We start from the raw sequence: 25,101 nt of genomic DNA, 5'->3' as shown, positions 1-25,101 counted from the left end.
CAAGTATTCTTATCTGGGAGAATGGACTGTGTTTTGGTATTTGATATTACCTATTACTGTATCTATTATTCTAATATATGAACATGTCAGGTAATAAGATAGTAATTTGCAATATTTCTTCTTCAATATCTATCCTTTTCATATATGCTACCTGTTTATACATTTCTAAGTACAACAAATTTTGAGTATAATTTTTCATGTTTTTTTTTCAACAAAATACATGTAAAGAATCATTAATTCATTTCTTTATAGGTAAAGACAACAGAATTAAAATATTATCATTTTTAAAGTGTAAAAATTGAACCTGTTACACATGTTAATCCATGATGTTAAAAGCACTTTCGTTTTAAGTTAAAACCCACATACACACATGTGTACAAAACTTGTTTACATATTGATGACTGTTTTAATAAATGAAATTTAAATATGCCTTTGTGGAAAATACCCCATCAATTAAGGATGTCTTTTAATATTTGAATTGTGCATAGTTTTGAAGAGATTCTAACAATGTTGCAATGTTTCCTAAGTATTTAATTTCCTTGAAGGAGATTGAGTAATTAAAAGTACTGTTTAAAAATCACAGAACACATTACCATAGAATGAATGACCAATGTCTCCAATATCTGGCCTTGCATAAATGATAAACATTACATTTATATAACAAATCAAATAGGTAAAACATAAAACTGCCTGATTTACAATGATCACAGAAATAACATGCAAGGCAGAAAACTTCACCAAGGCACATATACTCATGAGTTTAATCAGCAGGACAGTGGTGCCAGATCCTAGAATACAGCAGGGAGAGCATTCAAATTGGAACTGCATTGCTATGTTTCTGTAATGATAATATGCACACTTTGGGCATAAGGCGTTTTATGTATTGTTGATCTAAAATTGGAGTGATCAACTTTAATTTTTTTGAATCTTAGTAGTCAAATAGAATTAGGTAACAGCTCCATTCCCATCTGTGAAGTATTATTTTGAAGCAATTCTTGAAGAAAATACACTTGAAAAAGTTACTTTTCTCAAATCATTTGCTTTATTTATTTAAAGAAGTGGAAAATGAGATCTTTTTAAGGGAATATGCAAAAATTAATCTTGAGGCAATGGAAATATGTCATTGAACTGAAATAGTGTACAGAAAATTGTACATGGCACTTTTGGCTTGTCTGTTCCAGTTACATAGAAAAACTACTATGTAGAAATCGTTCACCTTCATCTTAACTGAGAATAGGAAAGATTGAGTTTGCTTACAGTATTATTGGATGCTGAAAAACAATGGCAGAGAATCAGGTAATGTTTGTCAAAATTATCAAACAATCAACAGTCATTAGTCAAAAATAATTAAGATGATCTTTTTTACATTTTCCACGCATTTAAAATGAAACAGATGCTGTTATTGTGGGCTACTCTTCCTTTCTTTATATTCTCAGGATCCCCAAGGAATCCAATGGCCAGATGAGAAAGAAGGCATAGATGCTGTAAGAAGCCACATAGTTCTATGACTCCTGAAACCAGAATTCATCTTGACTATGGAAATTTCCATAGCTAAAGTCAGAAAGGGTAATTTTACCCCATAAGAATCACAGCAGAAGCCGGGCGGTAGTGGCGCACGCCTTTAATCCCAGCACTCGGGAGGCAGAGGCAGGAGAATCTCTGTGAGTTCGAGGCCAGCCTGGTCTACAAGAGCTAGTTCCAGGACAAGCTCTAAAAAAAAAAAAAAGAAAAGAAAAGAAAAGAAAAAAAGAATCACAGCAGAAGTTGACCTATGTACTCTAAGAAACTCATATGATTGGGTTCAGGTCTTCTGTGTATAAAACCAAAGCTGTGAGTCGGCGGGGATTTTAAAAGTAAACAAAATAATTCATTTAACTTTGCAGGAATGCTATGTTTCATATTTGTGAGATAATTCCCCTAAAATATATTTCCACATTATAATTTCTGTAAATGTATTGGCACATTATGACAAACTTTTACTAATAATGATTGAATAAAAAATATGATAATAAAATTTTTTTCTCACCAAATTCTTATGAAAACAGCTGTAGGCATGGATTCCATGAAGCTTTCTTTAGGAACAAAGGTGTCAGTGATAACTGTTCTCAGGTCAATTTTCTTTAATAAAAGAAAATTGTAGGGGATATTTATTTCTTATCATTTTCATTCCTATTTTTAAGTCCAATACTAAAACTCCCTCAATGCTACCAAAAACTCCCTATAGGATAGTGCTAATCTGCTGGGCATTGTTTTTTATTCAGTTAATTCTTATTAATTAACCTATTGTAACTGGTCTTACATAAGATTGCTTGCTTTCTAAAACCCTAATATTAAAGTTTAGTTATACATGAATGTATTCACTCCATTAACATTCTTTAGATATTTTAGGTGGAGTTGATTTACCATCAATATTAATCTTTAATCAATAACCATATTATAATGTTTAGAAAAATATTTTATTAATACATATATAATATATTCGTATGAATATTACTTACCATTATGACAATTGTCAAGTGTTCTCATAGCATGTTCATATTAAAGCCAGCATTTACTAATTCAGATTCAATCAATGATGGAATAGATTGGTTTGCACCCTTCTCCCACTGAGAATAAGTTTTATTGAAATATAATATTTCCTATATGACTAGATTTATCAAACATAAAAGCAACAAATCTAACATCACTTACTATAATCAAATATCAGAAAATGTTGAAAGCAATGAAAATATCTAAGATAATAAAAAGAACAAATTGCATCAATCAAACTGATTACTGGTGAATACTGACAGCATTTTCATGCAATCATCTCCTTCCTTCTACCCATCCATGTTTTTCCATTTATATATACTATGTATATAGTATTCACATATATGTTAAAAACAAAGTGCTATGAATGTATATATACTTTCTTTAAAAATAAGTGACATATTTTCTAATCTCTTAATTTAAAAATTCCTGGACTTAATTGTGAACACTAGAGGACCACAAGAAAACCACAGAATCAACTAATTTGAGCGCATGGGGGCTCACCTACCAAGGAATGTGAATGGGACTGACCTAGGCCCTCTGCCTATGTGATAGTTGTGCAACTTTCTCCTCATTTGGGACTTCTAACAGTGAGAGCAGGGGCTGTCTCTGACTCTGACACCTGCTTCTGACTCTTATCTCATACTGGGTTGTCTTGTCCATCCTCAGTGGGAGAGGAGGTATAGTACCTAGTTACTGTAAATTGATATAGCTTGGCTGGCTGATACAATGGGAGGTCTGTACTTTTCAGAAGAGCAAGAAGGAGGAGTGTGTTGACAGTGGTTTCCATCTGGCCCAGTCTTACAGCTGTTCAGTCCAAAAGAAACACACAGAGGTCTACATTAATCATAAACTGGTTGGCCTAGTGCCTCAGACGTCTTATTAACTCTTACATCCTGCATTAACCCATAATTCTTGTCTGTGTCAGCCATGTGGCTTAGTACCTTTTTTATCAGTGAGGCATTCTCATCTTGCTTCCTCTGCATCTAGGTGACAACTGCAGACTGCCAGACTGTGCCTGTCCTCTTCCAAGAATTCTTCTGTTCTGGTCACTCTACCTATACTTCCTGCCTGATTACTGGCCAATGAGCATTTTATTAAAATACAAGTAACAAATCTACACAGGGTACAAACCATTGTCCCAAAACAGGAGTCAATTGGGGATTGGCAGAACAGAAGAAGTTGGAGGAATGGACTGGGAGGAGAGGACAGAGAGAGGGGAAACTGTGATTATGATGAAAAACATTAATTAATGGATAAAAATTAATTTTAAAATTTCAGAACCTTATTTTTGGGTTATAAAGGTTTTGTGAAAATGTTCCCATAACTAAGGCTCTAGAAACATTGCTGGAGAAGGGGCATATAGTCTGTAAGTGTACAAAGATCAGGGAGTTGGCTTTACGATTGTGTGTCTCCTAGTAATATCAGAAGAAATACCCATAAATTATCATCATCAGCCAAATGTGAGTTGAATCAGAATTACACAAATAAATTTGCCAAACAAGATGTACAAAATCCCATGAGACTTTAACCCTACAAGAAGAGCTATAGTCTACTGAGAGAGAGAGAGAGAGAGAGAGAGAGAGAGAGAGAGAGAGAGAGAGAGAGCAGGAGATGTGGCCTTCCCCAGAGAAGAGCACACCAATTGGCTGTCTAGTATCAAATGGTCATCCCTGAAAGCATACATACAAGAAACATTATATAGATTGGACAGGTTCATATGCTAAAACAATTTTAATACATCATTCAATACTAGATTTAGGAAAAAAAGATATGAATTTAAAAGAGAGTAGAGAAAGCTATATGGGAGTGTTTGAAGGAAGGAAAAGAAAGAAAAAATAATGTAATTAAAAAATTCTAGTCTCAAAAAATGTTCTATGACTATCTCTAATTTTAAAGTTTTAAAATTGTAAAGCATTGCATTCAATTATGTTTGCATTGGTAAGGATGTTATCTTACACTTTTATAATGATTCTATAGTCATATTGTAATCATTATATTGCATATCCATAGGCAACACATGTTGGTTTTTGCATGCCAAAAATAACAAACATACTATATTTATTTGTATGCAAATGTTTACATATCTATATCGACAAAAACATAGCATAAAATCAGCCAAATATTCCTGACTTACATGTATTTGGAAAAGCTATAAAATTTTATAAAGAAGTGTAAGTTAACAAATTTTATTAAAAATTGGAGTTTTTTTTATTTCACATAAGGCCAAAATTTCCCCTCCTTCCTCTCGTCCCAGCACCTCTCCCCTTTGTTCTCAATCACCAATCCACTTTTCCTCCATTTCTGTTCGCGAAAGAGCAGGTTTCCCATGAATATCAACAAAATATGGTACATTAAGCAGCAGTAAGACTAAGCACCTCCCCATACTGGGCAAGGCGACCCAGTATGAGGAATAGGGTCACAAAAGCCTATTAAAGAGTCAGAGACAGCCTCTCCCCCACACTGTTAGGAATACCACAAGAGGACCAAGCCACACAACTGTAACATATTGCAGAGTGCCTAGTCCAGTCCCATGCAGGCTTCCTGGTTTCCAGTTATGTGAAACCCTATGAGCCCAGGTTAGTTGATTCTGTGATTTTTCTTGGGGTGTCTATGATCACTCTGGCTATTACATTTCTTTCATTAATCTTCTGCAGAATACACTAAGTAATGTCTAATATTTTGCTCTGTTCTGCAACTGTTTTCATCAGTAGCTAATAGAAACCTTTCTAGTCAAAGGAGATGACTAGTTCAGACTATTTATTGACTATTGCTAGGAATCTTAGCTGGGATCATCCTTATATTCCTAGGAGATTCCCTTGTGCTGGATTTTCCCCTGACCCTGAAGTGTCCCACCCCCTTCCAGTGGCCTCTTTCAGTACCCCTCTTCACCATTCCACCTGATCATTCATGTTCCCATTCCCTCACATAGAGTCCACACATGAAATCTGTTCTATTTTTCCTTTATAGAGTAATCTAGGCAGAAAATTATGGTTGTATCTATTTATGAGTACAAATGATAAATGATATTTTGTTATATGCATGCGAATTCAACATCCCCTAGAGAAACAAGCATGAAAATCTTGCATAGACATTTACCACATGGACTCCTACAAATCTACATGACTGATCTCAAATCTTTAGACCATAAACACATAGCTGTGAGCACATAGAAATTTAGAGAAAGTACACAAAATATTTCACTTAGATTTTCAGGGATGTTTTATGTCCATTTGTTAAATAAGTCCTCTGAAAAGATATTCTCATATAAATTAATATATTTCATTATATTTTAATATAAACTATGAGAAATTGTTGGTATAGAAATGATCAAATGTTTAAATTGTCAAAAAATAAAAATACTACCTTTTCATCCAATACCTATGGAAATGTGTATAGGCACAGATGCCACAGGAGTTATATCTTCATGAAGATACACTGCAGGAACAAAGTTATCAGTGATAACTGTCCATCTCACATCAATTTTCCCTAAGAATATCAATTTAGAGAGAATACCATTTTATTTCTTATAATCTTCAACTCTATATCAATATAAAAAAACTCTCTCAATACTATCAAGAACGCCCTAAAAGATAAAGACAACTTGTTAGGCATTGTTCGCTAATCAGCAAGTAAAAACTAACAGATGATTGTAACTGGCCTCACATAAGCTTTTGTTCTTTCAAACTTCCAAGTTATGTAGCAAGAGTTCCAATAGGTTTTCATAAAAGCCTGGAGTCAGATAGAGGGGGAAATGCTGAGAGATCAGAGATGCAAAGGAGACAAACCACAGTCACCTTATCTATTCAATTTCCCAGATGAAAAGAGACTGAGTTCCTGTCTCCTGCCACCTTATCATTTCCCCTCTCTCTGCCCAGCCATGTCATTTCCCACCTATCTATGCATACCTCCAGATCTCTCTGGTTAGCTAGTGCATAGTTCTGCCCTTTTATCTTCAGACAAGCTTTACTTGTACAAAAAGGCATCACCAGTAGGATCAACATAATAAAAATGGCAATCCTACCCAAAGCAATCTATAGATTCAATGCAATCCCCATCAAAATCTCAAGACAATTCTTCATAGACCTCAAAAGTAAAATAATCAACTTCATATGGGAAAAAGAAATAGGATAGCCAAAACCATCTGTACAATAAAGGAAATTCTGAAGGCATCACTATCCCTGTCATCAAGTTCTACTACAGAGCTACAGTAATGAAAACAGATTGGTATTACCAGCAACACCAGTCTTGAGCATATACCCAAAAGTTGTTCAATCATACTACAAAGAGATTTGTTCAAGTATTTTCATGGCAACATTACTTGTAATACCCAAGGAAACAACCTAGATGCTCCTCAACCAAAAAATGGATAAAAGAAAATTTACACATTATAGTATTGCTCAGCAGTAAAAAAATTTTAAAAAAACATTGAAAGCCGGGCAGTGGTGGCGCACGCCTTTAATCCCAGCACTCGGGAGGCAGAGGCAGGCGAATCTCTGTGAGTTCGAGGCCAGCCTGGTCTACAAGAGCTAGTTCCAGGACAGGCTCTAAAAAAGCTGCAGAGAAACCCTGTCTCGAAAAACCAAAAAAAAAAAAAAGAAAAAAAAACATTGACACCTTGAAATTTGCACAGAAATAGATGGAACTATAAAACATCATCCTAAGTGAGGTAACCCAGACCCAAAAAGATGAATATGGTATGTTGTCACTCATAAGTGGATGCTAGCTATAAAGAAAGAATATTGAGCCTATTGTTCAAGATCCTAGAGAAGCTAAGTAACAAGGAGAACACTAAAAATTAACATACATAGATCTACCTAAAAGTCAAAATAGAAAAGATACCTGACAAAATTGGGAACATAGGGTTGGGGGACGGAAGGTGGAAGGGGAAGAGGAGAGGAAAAGGGGAGGGGGTGAGAACTTGAGGGAATGGGATAGTCAATATGGAGGAAAAACAGAGATGGAGAGCAAGGAAAGAAATATCCTGATTGAGGGAGTTATTATGGGGTCAGCAAGAAACCTGGCTCTATAGAGGTTCCCAAGAATTCAAAGGGATGACTCCAGCTAAGACCCTAAGATCTTAAGCAATAGTGGAGATGGTGCCCAAACTGGCCTTGCCCTGTAGTCAGATTGATGAATATCTTAAATGTCACTATAGAACCTTTATCCAGCAACTGATGGAAACAGAGGCAGAGACCTGCAACAGAGCACTGGCCTAGCTCTAATGGTTCAGTTGAAGAGTGGGAGGAGTGAGAATATGAGCAAAGAGGCCAAAACCATTGTGGAGACACCCACTAAAACAGTTTACCTGAGTTAATGGAAACTCACCAACTCCAGCCAGACAGGGAAGGAACCAGCATAGAACCAAACTAGTCATTCTGAATGTGAGTGACAGTTGTATGGCTGAGGCAGACTGTGAGGCCACTGGCAGTGGTAACAGGATTTATCCCTATTGCTTGTAGGCTTTTTTTGGGAACCCTTTCTTTTTGGATAGATACCTTGCTCAAGATATAATAGGAAGAGCCTTGAACCTGCCCCAAAGCAATGTGCTTTACCCTCTCTGAGAAGTGGATGGGGGTGAGTAGGGAGAAAGGAAAAAGGAATGGGAGGTTGGGAGGGAGGGAGAACTTGGATTGGTATTTATAATGAAAATATAATTTTCCTTTTTTAAAAAAGGCATTACCATACTTCTCCTTTTTGTCTAAAAATTTAAAAAGGGTTATAACTAGTATTAGAAAAACTATATACAATAAGCACAATAGCTATATATAGGATATACAGGCAATAAATACATCAATAATAGCTAACCCATTAGTAATTGATAAACTTAGAGAAAATACTGTAGCTTTGAGTTGAGTGGCAGCCCAAGGAGAGTGGGTATAGGGAAAACCCACAAAACATAGTGGAGGGGGAGAGGGAGAAAGGGAAAGAGAGAGAAAGAGAGAGAGAGAGCACTATCTGAAAAAATGCACACAGGATTATGCAGAAAATGCACATCTGCCTGAAGGCAGAGACAATCAGTCTAGGACCAATAAGTACTATGGCATTTGGAGTCCAGGTGCCTATATACTTTGGGGCCTGTGGAGTTTATTGCAGAGATGCTGCAACAACATTAAAAATTCTTAAACTAACATACAAGCTAGGGAAAAAAGAAAGAAAACCTAGCTGGTGTAGGGGTGTTTCTATCTGTTGTATCATTGGTTAATTAATAAAGAAACTGCTTGGTCTGAGAGGTCAGAACATAGGTGGGTGGAGTAGACAGAACAGAATGCTGGGAAGAAGGGAAGTGAGGCAGTCGCCATGAAGCTCCAACCCCAGATGGACGTAGGCTAGAATCTTCCCGGTAAGCCACCACTTCATGGTGCTACACAGATTACTAAATATGGGTTAATCAAGATGTAAGAGTTAGCTAGTAAAAGGCTAGAGCTAATGAGCCAGGCAGTATTTACATGAATACAATTTGTGTATTGTTATTTCGGGTGTAAAGCTAGCAGTGCGGGAGCCAGGCGGGATGAAAAGCAGGCCTCCTTGTCTCATCACTACAGAATGGTGCCCATGTGGATAACTGAATCCACAGAAAGCTTGAGAAAGCTTGGGAAAGAATAGAGTAAAGCATGGCTTCTTGGTGGCAGCAATTTCTCAGGTCGCTCTGCTTGCTAGAGGCAAGCAAACACTCTCATCTAAGAGAGGCTTCCTGACTCAGCTTTAGCTGCAAAACCCTGCAGCTCTTTTACTAGGTCCTGCCATGAAACACTTACATAGTGTTGATGAAAAGCCGACCGCATGCTTTTCGGTTTTCAGCTATAGCAGGAAAAAAAGTTGCACTGTTTTAAAATACCGGCTTTCTAGGCCATCCTGCCAGGGCAAACTCTGACTCTTTCAGACAGGCAGTCCAACTGAGGGTGATCTGTGAGCAGAATGCTGCAGCTTGCTTGCTAACAGGGACCTTGAAACACCATAGAGTTGTGGCAATAAACATGGCTACAGCCAGTGCCTCCGCCACAAGGCTGGAAAACTAAGGAATGGGCTGGATCTAGCCGTCAAAGCCATGGCTTTAATCCTACCTATATTGCTCAGTAACTTGAAGGTTCATGTGGTCAGAAAAAGAGAGAGAGATATAGTAAAGAGACATTCAAAAACAAAGAAAACCTCTAAATGATTTACAGTGTGTTAAAAATATATGCAGGCTAAAAGTTAAAGTTCTTAAAGTTAAAAAAGAAAAAAGAGAGTAGTTAGGTGTGGTAGTAAACACCTTTAATTCCAATGCCTGGGAGGCAGAGACAGACGGATCTCTGAGAGTTCAAGGACAGCCTGGTCTACAGAGTTATTCCAGGACAAAGATATACAGAGAACCTGTCTCAAAAAAAGTTAAAAATAAAAGAAATAGAGGTTAAGTAAAGCCGCATAAAGATGGAAAATACACAGAGAATCTTGATATTGTGTGCTATTATGCTCTTTTTGAATTGTTTGAATGCTGAGGAAGGAGCAACAGCTGCTAAAAGATATTTGTTTATAAATGCTGCTGAACTAATCCAACATAGATATTTTGAAAATACCTTGACTTCAAAATTCAGATCTAAGGACATGATGCTTTGGAAAAGGTCTTTCTTTGTTTTCACAGAGGATGAGACCCTGTGGATTGCTTCTATCCCAATATGGTATGATAGACCACACCCTCCTGAAAGGTTGCTGTGAATACTCTCAAAAAATTACTTCACTCAACTGCTGACTGAGATGAACCTGGTACACAGGTTATACCATGAAAGACCTGATTAACAGTGCCCCCATACAGCAGGAAGCAGTTTGGAGAGAAATATCTGTGCCCATATACCCAAATATTGTTTATAAATGTTCTTTTACATTTAAAGGGGGGATATGATATAGATATGAATAATTTGCATTGGTATGGATTTTAAGGTCAATTTTGTTATATGTATATGTATTTCTGATACTGATTAAGGTATTGTGATTGTGTAGTTCATTTTAAAAATGTAATGTATAATTAGGAAACATAGGTTGTTAATGGATAATCATCAATAATAATCAAGCTTGTAGTAATGTTAGATTTTTCTAGATATATAGAGAGATATTTCAGTTAGACATTCTTCATATCCTTAAAAGACTACAGATATGGCATTTTAAATGCTTTAATAAGTTAGAACTGCTCATGACAATGAGACACGTCTGCTACTGGAAGCACTAGTGACTTCAAAAAGAAGATGGGCATCGAAGAGTCTCCTTATTGAGTTTGGTAGCCATTTGGGCAAGAAACTGCTTTTGCCTGGACTGATGCATGAACTGGACACAAAGAACCCGCAGAAAGAGAACTGCTGAACTTGCCTAAAGGTGAGATGATTCTTTGGGGTTCCTGACTCATGAAAGAGTCTGCGAGACATTCTGCAGGACACAACAGATACTGACTGAACTGCCTTTGAAATTTCCTGCTTCATGAAAATGTCTGCTGGAAACTATGGGCCTGAAGGCCAAAGATGGATGCCCCAACCGTACAGAGGAACTTTGGGTGACTATCCAGGCAGCGAGTTGTCTCTGTCATTTCTAGAGTTTTGGAAGTTGCTCACTTCTTGTTTTCTTAGGTAATATTATATCCTTCTGGAGTCTTTGATGGAGTTGAAGAATAAATAGATAGTTATAATTTTCCTTAGTTATGATAAAAGATAAAGTAGATATAAATATTGTAACTATAATTCTTGTTTGATAACTGTTTTTATATGTAATTTTACTATGTTAAAGTTAAAGCCTTCCTTTTTGTTTAAACAGAAAAAGGGGAAATGCTGTAGGAGTGTTTCTATCTATCTGTTGAATCATTGGTTAATTAATAAAGAAACTGCTTGGCCTGATAGGTCAGAACACAGATGGGTGGAGTAGACAGAACAGAATGCTCGGAAGAAAGGAAGTGAGGCAGTCGCCATGAAGCTCCAACCCAAGATGGACATAGGCTAGAATCTTCCCGGTAAGCCACCACTTCATGGTGCTACACAGATTACTAAATATGGGTTAATCAAGATGTAAGAGTTAGCCAGTAAGAGGCTAGAACTAATGGGCCAGGCAGTGTTTAAATGAATACAGTTTTCATGTAATTATTTCGGGTAAAGCTAGCCAGGTGGTGAGAAGCTGCCCGCCGCACTCATATCACAATAGAGTGGCACTCCCACTACACCTAGCCAGGCAAGGTGGTGGCTCTGGCAGGAACCCCACATGCAGCTCCAGCCTGTGCTGGTGGCTGCAAAGCCACAGGTAAGCAGCTTTTTCATGAATTCCTGCCTTTAAGTTGAACACCAATAGTCTTAATATAAAAGCCTAGAGTCAGATATAAGGAAAAATGCTGAGAGATCAGGGACATGGAGTGAAACAACAACCACCTTACCTACTTAACTTCCCAGTCAAAAAAAGACTGAGTTCCTGTCTTCTCCCAACTTATCACTTCCTCTCTCTGCCCAGCCATATCACTTCCTGTCTGTCTATGCAGACTTCCAGACCTCTATGATTACTTTATCTTCAGTCAAGCTTTATTTATACAAACAAAATATCACCCCATTCAAACTTCCAAATTAGAGGCCAATTAAAGTTAAATGAAATGTGTACTCCAAAAAGATTCCTCAGATGATATAACTGGTTTTCTCTCAAAACTTAAATCTGAACAAAAAAAATATGATCTATATCATAGAAAAATATTTATATTATTAAATATATTGTATGTGAATATGTGTATTAATTTTCTTTATGACAATTATAAATTTTTCTCATATTATTTGCTACTTTCAACCAAAGTTGTGAGAATTGAGCATCTAGAAAAAGGTTAGTAGGTTATTTCACACCTGCTGCCATTGAGAATAATTTTTATTCGAATATATGATAAATATATCTAATCATTTCTTAGATATGAAACCAAAAATTTTACTGTGGTTCATTCAAATAGGATATCTGAAAAACATTTAAAAATAAAATGTATAAAAAATAAAAATGTATAAAAAATCACAAAAGAAACAAATCACTTTGATCTCCCTATCCACTGGAAAATACAGGTAATATTTTCATGCATGCAACTTCTACTTTCTTTGCATTTGTATATTTCCATATTTTATTATTATTATCATCATCATCATCATCATTATTTATTATTATTATTATTATTATATACCATTATAAACAAGATGAAATGCAACACAATTAAGAACTTGAAAAAGTAAAGTAGGGAGCATTGCAGAGGTTTGGTTCCCAGCACTCACAAAGTGGCTCTCAAGTACTTATAACTCCAGGTCTAGGGAATGTAAAACCCTCTTCTGATGTCAAAGTACTCTTCATATATGTGAGACATGTACATATGCATATATACAGGAAAACTGACAAACATAAAATAATATTTTAACCCAAGAATGAATAAAAAACTTTATATGCTAGTTGATAGGCTAATGTTAAAAATATAACTTATGAAAGGAGTTTGAATGTTGATAGCCTTCATGAGAGACAATGTTTCTTTCAGAAGACATGAGTTATTAAACAAATGTTTCTGTGTTAGCCATGGGCTGAACAAACTCTGTTTTTCATTGTACTTGTGAGTTAGACAGTAAGCTCTTATTGCTGTAGACAGCACTCACTTTTATCACAGAAAATAGATGAATCATTCTTGAACTGACATGGAAGTTTCCTCCCTGCTGGCTAGCTTTCTTCATGCAGGAATTGCTATGAAGGCTAACAGGGAAGAAATACAGTTATATTCTCCAGTAGCATATCCACTCATACACTGTCATCTTTTAAATAACCTCTGATTTATTCTCTTAATTAAATTCAGTACTCTATCCCTACAAAATTCCAGGAAAGTAGGGCATGAACTTGGAAAGAAGAAAATATCTGGTGAGAAATGAAGAGATTAGGAGAGGGTGATGAAAGGGATTTTGAACCCAGAACATTATGCCTTAAATTTGTGGAATTTTAAAAGAAAAAAGAAAAGAAATGCTGGTGTGATATAGAGAAAAAGGAACCATTATGATCATTTTGAGAAGCTCTGAACTTGTTCAACAACCAGGGAAGCCATACACAGTTTTCTCAAATAGCTAAAAAAAAAAAAGAAAGAAAGAAATGTCATGAGACCCAGCTCTACCATCCCTGTGAATGTAACTCTATACTTTCTGATACAGGTACTAGAAGACCATGATCATTGCTGCTCTGTACACAATAGCTGAGAAATAGTATCAAACACGACAGTCAAAAATTATGCATGGAAAACTAACATGTGATACAAACACACCACACACACACACACACACACACACACACACAATTCAATTCAGTTTAGTTCATCTGTAAGAAAATGAAATATGGAAATTATAAGAAAATGGGTAGAACTAAAAATATTATAGAAAGTGCTGTAACTCAGGTACACAAACTCTGCATGTTACTCCTCACTAATGATCTTACTTTTGAGAATTTTTTTATTTGTGTGATTAAGGTTGAGAGAGTGTCTTTACAAGACAGAAAACAAGAGAGGAGCCAGAGGATGTGGGAATATTGGGTGTGGTCTTGGTGAGGACAGTAAAACAGAAACAGTATGAAAATAGAATATATCAGGAGTGGGGAGGCACCAATGGGGATGGGGAAGCGGGCATAGGAGAAAGTGAAGGTTGTGGGAAAGTAAACCAAAACTGTTGGTGCATGAAAGAGCTACATAGAAACCTGCTGCTTGAAGGTAACTAGATAAGAAGAAGGTATCCAGAGAGAAAGGAATGGGGGGAAGGGGATAATGGGATGAATAAAATGTAATATATATATATATATATATATATATATATATATATATATATACTTCTGTGTATACTACAGTTAAAAAGAGTTATAGAAATAGCAATGTAAGGAAAGTAGTTTTTACTAAAAGGCAAAGTCAACAATTATCAAGTGAAGAAAAGTCAACAACTATTAAGCAAAACATTCATATGTGTGATATTATTATTTAGAGTGGAATATTCAGGGTTGCTGCCAGTATTGTTCTTATTAAGACTCCATCAAATACAGTGTGATGTGTGTAATACTCAGTTATTATAAAAATAAAAATATCCCTATTGTATACAGATTATGTAATCACATTTCAGAAAATCAGAGAGAAGCAATTAAGATTATTTGAAATAATATATTTTAGTTGAGTAAATAAGGAAAACTACTGCTTTGAGAGCTGGCTAACAATATTAACAATATAGGTAATTAAAACAAAAGAAATTTGAATCGATGCACTCTGACGTGTTGATTAATTCTGATACCAGAATCCATAGGTGTTTAAGAAAAATACCATTGTCAAGTTTAGGATAACTCTGTGAGTTAACTGTGGAGATCCCAGATGATCCCAAAGCAGTAGAAGTTGTTGCATTTTCTCTTAGGTGTCTACCAAACTACATGGTAATACTCTATTAAGGAAAGCACTACACACTTGATCCAGAACAGGGAGCCAACAGACTAAAACCAAGCTAGAAGCTCTCTGCTTGCTGAGTAGCCCTAGCCCTCAGAGTACCAGAAGGTGATACTGAGCCTACACAGGGAGAACACTCATTAACAGCCCTGATGCCTGCCAAGCAACTTGTGCCCACAGATATAGTGATAGCTACTTAGGGGCTAATCAATGACTTTCTGATTGTATCTTATACAGATTCCAAGGAAGGAAATGTATACCTGGTACTACAAACATGAACAAACGCGCCTGGCTAGGGAGAGTCACAGGTTAAGAGTTACTACTTTTTATTGTGCTAAATTAACATGTGGCCAAATTGCATTCTAAATAGGTATATTATTAGCCATAGACTAGTACAGCTTTCAACCTTGATTAGAGAAGCTTCTTATTCTGGAGGAATAAGACTAATGATTAACGCAGAGATTCAAAGCAGAGCATTTGACCATGAGAAGATGTAGGTGACAGGAAAAAAAATGGAGGTGAAAGACAGAGGAATGGAAATGGCATATTGTATTCATAAATGAAATTTCCAAAAAAACACACTTAAAAAAAAACCTGGTCAAAAAGCTGAAAATAAGCAATTCTAGAGTCCTCGGTCCTGAATCAGAGAACTACAACACCTGCTGTAAGACCTACAGAACAAGATGGAAGAGAAGGCAGAAGGAATATAAAAGCCAGAGGAAGAAGGGGAGTCTGTGAAACACTGCCACTGTATTCATCATGGCCATGGCAATCATGAACAGACAGCTGTGGGGAATGCCTACATAAACTAAGACATAAGAGTAGGGAGGGGCACTGCTGGGCAATAGGAAGAAAATCAACAGGCGTATGGAGGGAGGATGAGAGGGGACAGTGGGTGATACAATCATATGCAACACATTCCCATATAAAACAAAAAATAATCAATAAATAAAAAATAGAAGTCAAATCCATACACATGGAGATTTGTTTCAATAATATACAAACACATTTATTAGGAAAAAATTTATTGTTCTTATGATAATAATTTGAGAATAATTCATGTTCTTTGTCAGTTCAAAAACAATTTATACTTTTTCTTTAAAGACCACTGCTTTTATAATAACAATAACAATAATATTAACAGTAATACAGGGATTTTAGTCTACATTTTATTGCTTACCTAACAACATGTAAAAAAATACTATGTGCAAAGTACAGGGCAAATATTATAATAAACTTTAAAAGAGAAAATATGGTGAAATGAAACACCTTGAAGTTTTCAGAAAAGATCATCATTTTGTGAGTTTTCTCAAGGCACCCAAAACTTCTTTGTTTCTAAGGCTGTAAATAAAGGGGTTCAGCAGAGGAATGATGATGGTGTAGAACAATGAATACATTTTACCCTGAAAACTGTGGGTGTCAGATCCAGAGAGCACATATATAACAAAGAGGGTGCCATAGAACAAAGAGACAGACACAAGATGGGCACTGCAGGTGGAGAAGGCTTTGCGTCTGCCCTTCTCAGACTTTGTTTTCAAGATGGCAAAAAGGACACGGATATAAGAAACTATGATGCTCATAAAAGTACTTGCTTGTATAAAGATAACAAAAATGAAAATGACCAATGCATTAATGGATGGGTCAGTGCAAGAAATTGAATAGAGTGGTAAGATCTCACAGTAGAAATGATCGATTATATTAGAACTACAAAAAGTTAACCTAAATAGCAATCCTACATGAAGTAAGGCATGTAGAAGTCCAATTAGATATGACACACATATGAACTTAACACAGAGTCTTTTGGACATTACAACTACATAGTGCAGAGGGTTGCATATGGCTACATAGCGGTCATAAGCCATCGCTACTAGGAGGTAACATTCCGCGGTCGCACTTGAACAAAAAAAATAAAATTGGGAGAAACACTCACCCAGGGATATCATGTCATTCTTATTTAAAAATTTCATAAGCATCTTAGGAGTCACAGAGGATGAAGAACAGGCATCAGCAAAGGCTAAATTTCCAAGGAAAATGTACATGGGAGTGTGAAGATGGGGATCCTTCCAGATGAGAAAGATTAAGCCAAGGTTGCCCACCATGGTGATGACATAGATGGAGAAGAACACCAGGAACAGGGGGACTTGCAGCTCTGGACGATCTGTTATTCCTCTGAGGACAAACTCAGTCACCTGTGTCTGGTTTCCTTCCATCACACCTGCTCAGGCTGCTCACTGCAAGGAAGGAGGAGAGTTTTTTAAAATGTGACTAAGACTTAGTAACAATAGGATCATATTGAGACCACACTCATGTGCTTCAGGTACTCCACAGTCAATAGATAGGAAGATGTTATGTTTCTGCTTTTTAATCATGCTGGAAACAGAAAATACTTTCTGAACAGTTTTAATGTTTAAACTTTCCATATCCAATTATCTGAAAAAAATAATAAATCAATAAACACTAATTTATCTGTTCTCAAGCATACCCGAATAAATTTTAAATTGCATATATGTGTGTGAAAGACAGAGAGAGATAAAGAGATTGTATGCCGAATTTAGAATGAAAAAATACATAATATATTTTATACTAAAATGTCATTTTTGATTGATTGGTTGTTTTTGTTTATTGAGACAGGGTTTATCTGCATAGCCCAGGCTGTCCTGGTGCTAAAATGCAGACTAGGCTAGCCTCAAATTCAGATCAATTTACCTGTCTCCAGAATGCTGGGATTAAAGGCACATGCCATTAAGCGAGGCTTATAATAAAATGTCTTTAGGAGACACTCATCCTTCTTATTTTCTCTCAACAAAATTATGGTTAAAAAAAGCAGTAAGTTCCTTTCAATTTCATGAGTGAGATTTTTCAAAGTGAAGGCAGAATAGAAAATATTACAAAAGAAACAAGAGTAGAAAGAAAGGTTAATATTTCAACAGTTGTATTCATTTTAAGTGCTGAAGTTTGAGATGCTTACAAAGAAAAACAGTGAGACTGAAAGAAATAGAGGGCATGGGAAAGGGGCCTGAGTGGTTAAGATCACTAGCTGCTGTTCCAAAGGATCATAGTTCAGTTCTGAGCACCTTCACGGTGACTCACAACCATATGTAAGTCCAGTTCCTTAGGAGTTAAAAATCTCTTCAGACCTCTGAGGGCAGAGGGCATATATCAAGTGCACATACATCCAGTAGAGAAAACATCCAAGAAGACACAAAAGCAATAAGTTAAATTTATTTTTTAAAAAGAAAATCATGAGATCAAAATTCAAAAACAAATTATTATTAAAAATAATTATATATATATATATGTTGAAGAAAACCAAGATCAACATGTATTCATATGTTCAATAAGCCAAGAAATTAAGCTATATCCAGTAGAAATCAAGCAGAAGGGAAATGAAGACACCACCATCGCATCACATTTCTGTAATGACAAAATGTACAGAATCCTGCACATAATGTGTTTGTGTATACACAACACTGCATTGGTAAGTTTAAGCCTGTTTAAGGAACAGGCCAACTGTAAACAACAGGCATGAGTGTCTAAACAGTAGACAGACATGGGTTGTTACCAGACTAGACAAATAGATTTGTACCAATACTTTTTTCATTTTTTATCTCATCATTTTCTTATGAATGTAACTAAAGTCCTCATCTTCATATCTGTGGTCTTCTGAAGGCAATTTTTCCAAGATCCATTGTTACAAACCAAAAAAATGATGGAGAATTATTGGAATGCAGAATTAAAGAACAATCACGTCAATTAATAATAATTTTAAAGTAAAAACATGGAGGACTTGATCATTACATAGAATGTTATTAGGGCCTTTGTTTCACTCAGAAACAAACACTGTCCTGGGAAGTGTTGCCTTCTCGCTCCTTACTGGGAAAAGAGAAAAGAAATTGTTTTTAGTCTTATTAGGCTTGTGAAGACATTAAAGAATCAAACATCTGAACTTCAAAAACTGTAAGATTATAACCTTATAATTATTACCTACCACAAATTTACTAATGTAACTGATGCACCAGGGTGATGGACCCTTCCTTTCTTTATGCTTCCAGGAATACTATGTGAACCAAGAACCAGGTAAGGAAGCAGGCAGATAACTGCCTCGATGTTACACCCCTCTGAGTGGCTTAACTTGGATTCCACGATATTTTTAAAATAAATTTCAATTTATTACATTGTCTTAATTAAGCATACAGAACTCAAATTTTCAGAACCATTGAGTCTCATTTCCACCTTTGACTTACTATTATTCATATACATGTTTATAAAGTTTGGTTCAAGTTTCACCACAGTGTATGATATTTTCTATGATGCAATAGCCCTCAGTAGTCAAAAAAAAATCTCAACTCCCCCATATTATTTATAAGAAGCATTGCATAGAGGTTACCTACAAAGACTTCACAAAACATCATGATAGGGAACAATTATTTGGTTCACAAACAGGTACCTGTGAGTCCATAGTTCAGTTGGAACTGCTTTGTGTTCTATTTATTAGATAAATCCCCTAAAAAGATATTTCCACATATAATGTTAAATATGTTTGGAAAAATTCATATCTGATACAGGCATCATTTAACTCTTTTAAAAGAAAGTAAAATAAAATATTATCTCTTACCTATGGATGTAAGAAAAATCTTCATGAAAAATATTTTAAGTGAAGGAACAAGTATATCAAAAGCTGTTCTTTCTGTGTCAATATTTCTTAAAAAGCCCAGTTTGGAGGCAATGATATTTATTTCTTCAAATCTTCAATCCCGTTTGTGAGATGAACACTGAAACTCCCTAAATGCTGACAAAAACTCCCAGTAGGATAAATCCAATCTGCTGGGTATTGTTCACTAATCATCAGATCAAAACTAATAATGCTATTGTAACTGTCCTTATACACTCTACTTTTTTCAAAAACTAAAGCTAAAGGTCAATTTTAAGTCAAATGAAATATTTAATACATCCACATTGTTTAAATGATATTTTTAAGTGGAATATATACGCATTAGAGTACTACTCAGTGGTAAAAAAAAAAAAAAAACAATGACATCTTAAATTTTGCATGCAAATGGATGGAAATAGAGAACACTATCCTGAGTGAGGGATGGGGAGAACTTGGGGGAATGGGACAGTTGGGATGGAAGAGGAGTGGATATGGGAGCAGGGAAGTATATATTTTAATTAAGGGAGCCATTTGAGGATTGGCAAGAGACTGGACTCTAGAGGAGTTCCCAGGTGTCCAAAGAGATGTCCCCAGCTTGTTCCTTGAGCAGCGGAGGAGAGGGCACCTGAACTGACCCTATACTATAGCCACACTGATGAATATGTTGCATATCACCATAGAACCTTAGCAGCTGGCGATGGATGGAGATAGAGACAGAGACCCACACTGGAGCACTGGACTGAGCTCCCAAGGTCCAAATGAGGAGCAGAAGGAGAGAGAACATGAGCAAGGAAGTCAGGGCCACGAGGGGTGCGCCCACCAACTGTGATGTTGGGGCCGATCTTATGGGAACTCACCAGGGCCAGCTGGACTGGGTCTGATGGAGCATGTGATCAAGCCGGACTCTCTGAACTTGGCTTACATGAAGGGTTGACTGAGAAGTCAAGGACAATGTCATTGGGTTTTGATTCTACTCCATGTACTGGCTTTGTGGGAACCTAGTCTCTTTGTATGCTCACCTTCCTAAACCTGGATGGAGGGGGGAAGATGTTGAACTTCCATAGGGCAGGGAACCCTGACTGCTCTTTGGACTGGAGAGGGAGGGGAAGGGGGAATGGGGGGAGTGGGAGGAAATGGGAGGAGGGGAGGAGGTGAAAATTTGTAGTAGTAGTAGTAATAATAATAATAATAATAATAATAATAATAATAATATGTTATCTAACTTTACTTCTAAGCAACAACCACGCTGTCTACATTGGAAAAATATTTCCTTTTTTCTTTTCATTTTGATTTGGGATGCCCTTCTGTATATGAATTCCTTTTATTGGATGATGAATAAAGCTCTTTCAGCCAATGGCTTAACAGAGTAAAGCCAAGCAGGAAATCTGAAAAGAGATATAGAGAGAGTAGGTGGAGTCACAGAGAATCTATATAGCTTCCAAAGGAGACAGATGCCAAAACCTTACTGGTATGCCACACCCTTGTGTTGTTACATGGATTAATAGAAATGTGGTAATTTAAGATGTAAGAGCTAGCTAGAAATATGCTTAAGACATGGGCCAAATCATGTGTAATTAATATAGTTTCTGTGTGTTTATTCAGGTCTGGGTAGCCAGAAAACAAAATACTGTCTCCGTCTACAGAATGAGGCCCACCATCCAGAGCATGGATTCACATAAGACCTAAAAGTAAAGCTTAAAAAATAAGAGGGCTTCTAGACCCACAAAAATACAAGTCAATTGGAGCTTCTTCGTAGCCACAAGTTTTTAGATAGATTCTTTGCTGACAGCAAGTAGAGGCGTGGCTCCTTTAAGAGAAGGCTTCCTGACTCAGCCTTAGCAGAAAACCCTGCTTGATTTCTTTAAGAAATAGCTTCCTTGAAAAACCCCATCTTGAAAAACCAAAAATGAAAAAGAAAAAAAGAACAAAAAGTAAAGAAAAGAAATGGCTTCTTAATTTGTGCTGGTGGCAAGAATGGCTCTGGCTCTTTTGGGAGGTCCAGCTTGAATGGGTTTTGTGAGCAATATGCTACAAGTTACTTGGTGTCAGCATGGGCCAACTGCTTCCCAGAGTTGGGGTGGTAAACATGCATCCCACAACTGGTGGTAAATAGACTGCAAAGGGTAGAACCAACAGCCAAAGCACTCTGGTCTTACCCACGTTTACTTAACAGTTCAAAGCAGTGATCACAAAAGAATTAGAGATACACATTAAAGACAGATTTAGACAAAAATGAACCTTTAGATGAGGCATAATATGTTTAAAAATATAAATAGGTTTGGTCTTTTTATTGTGTCCCAGATTTCCTGAATGTTTTGTGATGAGAATTTGTTTGATTTGTTGATTTCTTTGATCAGTGCATTTATTTTCTCTATGGTATCTTCAGAATCTGAGATTCTTTCTTCTATCTCTTGTATTCTGTTGGTTATGCTTGTTATTGTAGTCTCTATTTGTTTACCTAGATTTTTCATATCCAGCCAGCCCTCGGTTTGTGTTTTCTTCCTTGCCTCCATTTCAGTTTTCAAGTCTTGAACTGTTTCCATTATCTGTTTGGTTGTTTTTCCTTGGTTTCCTAGGATATCATTTACGGATTTACTCAGTTATTCAAACTTTTTGTTATTCTTCTTATCCATTTCTTTAAGGGAGTTTTTCATCTCCTGTTTAAGGGCCTCTATCACTTTCAAAAAGTCAAGGTTTTCTACTTCTTCTTGATTGAGGTCTTCAAATCCTCCTGTTGTAAGATTGCTGGGTTCTGGTGATACATATTAGAGTACTACTCAGTGATAAAAAACAATGACATCTTGAATTTTGCATGCAAATGGATGGAAATAGAAAACATTATTCTGAGTGAGGTAACCCAGACCCAAAAAGATGAACATGGGATGTACTCACTCATAATTGGTTTCTAGCCATAAATAAAGGACATTGAGCCTATAATTCGTGATCCTAGAGAAGATAATAAGAAGGTGAACCCAAAGAAAAACATATAGTTATCCTCCTGGATATTGGAAGTAGACAAGATTGCCAGGCGAAAATTGGGAACTTGGGGGCAGGGTGGGATGGGGGCAAGGAGAGATGGGGAGAGAAAAGTGTGAAGGGGAGGATGGGGAGAGCTTGGGAGAATGGGATGGTTGGGATACAGGAAGGGTGGATATGGGAGCAGGGAAGCATATATCTTAATTAAGGGAGCCATTTTAGGGTTGTCAAGAGACTTGTATCCAGGTATCCAGGGAGATGCCCCCAGCTAGTTCCTTGGGCAGCTAAAGAGAGGAAACCGGAAAAGGCCAGATGCTATAGCCATACTGATGAATATCTTGCATATCACCATAGAACCTTCATCTGGCAATGGATGGAGATAGAGACAGAGCCCCACATTGGAGCACCGAACTGAGCTCCCAAGGTCCAAATGAGGAGCAGAAAGAGGCAGAACATGAGCAAGGAAGTCAGGACCGTGAGGGGTGCACCCACCCACCGAGATGGTGGGGCTGATCTAATCAGAGCTCACCAAGGCCAGCTGGACTGGGGCTGAAAAAGCATGGAATAAAACTGGACTCCCTGAACATGACGGACAATGAGGGCTGCTGAGAAGCCACGGACAATGGCACTGGATTTGGCTCCTACTACACATTCTGGCTTGGGGGGGGGGGGCTCCTAGCCTGATTGGATGCTCACCTTCCTAGACCTGGATGGAGGGGGAAGGAACTTGGACTTCCACAGGGTAGGGAACCCTTACTGCTCTTCAGACAGGAGAGGAAGGGGGAGTGGAGGGGTAGGGGGAGGCAAATGGGAGGCGGGGAGGAGGCAGAAATTTTTAAATAAATAAATAAATAAATAAATAAATAGATAGAAAAAATAAAAAATATATAAATAGGCTTGGGAGAGAGAGGAAAAAGAGATGGATAATTACATAAAAAATAGTTTCAAAAAATAAAGCAAAGTCTTAAAAGAGACAGTAAAAGTAATATAAAAGATTACAGACAGGCATAGATTAAAGGAGGCAAGGTAATAAAATAAATATTAAAAAGTAATTGATGTAGGAGTGTTTCTATCTATCTGCTGCTTCATTGTTTAATTAATAAAGAAACTGCTTGGCCTGATAGGTTAGAACATAGGTGGGTGGAGTAGACAGAACAGGATGCTGAGAGTGAGGCAGATGCCTCAGGCAGATGTCATGCCTCTCCTCTCTGGGCAGTCGCCATGATCCTCTGACCTGAGTCATATGCGATGGAGCCAGCCGCCAGGTCAGACATGCTGAATCTTTCCCAGTAAGACACCACTCGTGGTGTTACACAGATTATTAGATACAGGTTAGTCAAGATGTGAGTAAGAGGCTGAAACTAATGGGCCAAGCAATGTTTAAATGAATACAGTTTGTGTGTTGTTATTTCCGGTGTAAAGCTAACCATGCGGGAGCCGGGCAAGACGAAAAGCAGGCCTGCCTGCAGCTCCTCTCTACAAGTAATAGAGTTAAAAATAAGCTTCCTAAAGATGAAAATACACAGAGAGTCTAGATTATTTATATTAGTGTGCTATCTTTAAATTTCTTTACTGCAGAGAAACATTTTCTTTTTGAATTTCTTTACTGCAAAGAGACATTTTATTCTCTTGACTGCTAAGTTAAACATTTATATATTTTATATATGTATATTGATTCCAAAAGTCGAGTCTAAGAATATGTTACTTTGGAAAAGAAAGTTCTGATTTTTTTTTCCACAGAAGATGAGACCTGTGGATTCCTTCTAAACTAATATGGTTTGATGGAACAAGTTCCCCCCCAAAATGTCTCTATAAACCCTAAAAATACTTCACCCAACAAGCAGCAGAAAGCAGTTTGGAAAAAACAATGCCCAAATTCCCAAAATTATTGTTTATAAATGTTTATTTTCATTTTAAAAGGGTTGATTATAAATAGGCAATGAAAATAGGAAGGATATGATATAGAAATAAATACTTTACATTGGTATGGATTCTGTTCTAATGATACAAATTTAGGTCAATTTTGTTATGTTATGCATATGTATTTCTGCTGTTGTTTAAGGTATTATGTATATATAGTTCATTTAAAAATTGTAAAGTATAATAAAAATTACAAATTAACAGACAGTTATATTAGTTAAACTAGTAGTCATGTTAGTTAGGTTTCCTAGATATTTAGAAAAATATTCCAGTTAGATAGATAATCTTCAACACTTCAAAGACCTACAAAATGTGACATTTAAAATGTTTTAAAAATTTAAACTTTTCTCAACAGTGAAACATTTTAATTAATGCAGTTTCTGAGTGGCTGAGAAACAAAATGTAATCTCCATCTACATTTTTATTAAAATTTTTCATATATTTCGCATACCAACCACAGTTTTCTCTTCCTTTCCTATTACTCTTCCTTCCCCACCACCTCCCATATATCCCAACTACTCCTCCTCCCTTTAGAAAGGGGCAGGCCTCCCATGGATTCAACAAACTGTGGCATATCAAGTTGATGCAGGACTCAGTTCCCCCACTTCAT

At 36.6% G+C, this 25,101-nt stretch overlaps 1 protein-coding gene across 1 annotated transcript; it reads right to left on the bottom strand.

The window, feature by feature from the left end:
- Positions 1–16,236: 16,236 nt before the first annotated feature.
- Positions 16,237–17,154, bottom strand: LOC119825274 (olfactory receptor 5AC1-like). Its single transcript, XM_038346044.1, has one exon. It carries the CDS (start codon positions 17,152–17,154, stop codon positions 16,237–16,239), a length of 918 nt encoding a protein of 305 aa, XP_038201972.1.
- Positions 17,155–25,101: the final 7,947 nt, after the last annotated feature.

This window comes from Arvicola amphibius, chromosome 10 (genome assembly GCF_903992535.2).
Source record: "Arvicola amphibius chromosome 10, mArvAmp1.2, whole genome shotgun sequence".
Classification (NCBI taxonomy): domain Eukaryota; kingdom Metazoa; phylum Chordata; class Mammalia; order Rodentia; family Cricetidae; genus Arvicola; species Arvicola amphibius.
This window is presented reverse-complemented; position numbering and strand designations above follow the sequence as displayed.